Source organism: Wasmannia auropunctata, unplaced genomic scaffold, assembly GCF_000956235.1.
Source record: "Wasmannia auropunctata unplaced genomic scaffold, wasmannia.A_1.0 LD336078.1, whole genome shotgun sequence".
Taxonomy (NCBI): Eukaryota; Metazoa; Arthropoda; class Insecta; order Hymenoptera; family Formicidae; genus Wasmannia; species Wasmannia auropunctata.
In genome coordinates this window covers 5931241-5932201 of record NW_012026812.1, presented here as the reverse complement: position 1 = coordinate 5932201, position 961 = coordinate 5931241, and the positions used below count along the sequence as shown (strand labels likewise).

Genomic DNA, 961 nt, shown 5'->3' with positions numbered 1-961 from the left:
AAATTAGCATTAAATTAAATTCATCGCAGTGTTTAGATAATTCATTAAATCTAGGCATGACAGACTTTGCGTTCCATTGAAGTATTCTCAACGTATCAGCCTTAAGGTTGTTTACTGGATTCATTGTTACAAGTTATTTTTTTCTTACCTCTAGACGTAATATGTAAATCTATGGTTTTCTTAATCCTATCGCATAATACATCCGCATCAAGGTCCGCCAAAATCATTTCGATAATACTAAATAAAAGGTCTCTGGTATTTCCCTTCGCTTCTTTCAGCGCAGAACTGTACGAGAGGCTCCCTCCCAATGTCTCCTGTGGCACCTTACGGTAGTCCGAAGAACTCCTCCCAAGCGACAGGAGCGGGAACTTCCTCAAGGATTTAGCCGGAACCGGTCTCGATGGAGCTGGAGCTCCATTTCTTTCTACCAGAGGTCTCGCCTCCAAGAATGGAAGATTGTCGTACGCCATCACTCTCGCAATATCCAGGTTTCCTATACAGAGGGCAGTCCCTGTCCATGATGCTGTGTGCTCCGTTACAGTTGATACAAGACTTCTCCTGCATGCAAGGGTTGTCCCTCGACGAACGATGATTACCGGCACACGTGAGACAGGCGTCGGGTCTTTCGCAGTACTTGCTTATGTGGCCAATGTGACCACATTTAAAGCACAGACGGATCGATTGCACATAAGGATTAACCTCGACAATTGCCCTTAGAATGGAGATTTTTTCAGGGATAACCTCCCCTCTAAGCTCCAAACATACTGCCTCCGAATTTACCAGAGCCTTAGTTAGCCTATTACGTCTTTTAAGTCTGAACATGTTGGAGATCAGTACATTAGAGTTCTCTTCCTCAATAATCTGCTTGAGTTCTGCCAGGGTCATATCTTCTGGGATCTCTTTAATCACAACCTTTCTGCTGATCTTGTACTTCGGAATGAGATCGGAAGAGCACACGTCT

The 961-nt window shown here is 44.1% G+C and overlaps 1 protein-coding gene across 1 annotated transcript in view; it reads left to right on the top strand.

The window, feature by feature from the left end:
* LOC105449153 overlaps positions 1 to 385 on the top strand; it is a 1586-nt gene extending 1201 nt beyond the window's left edge. Inside the window, exon 3 of the mRNA XM_011688153.1 lies at positions 279 to 385. Within this exon, the coding sequence (XP_011686455.1) occupies positions 279 to 385 (107 nt within the window). The remainder of the gene's footprint in view (positions 1 to 278) is intronic.
* The last annotated feature ends 576 nt before the right edge of the window (positions 386 to 961 follow it).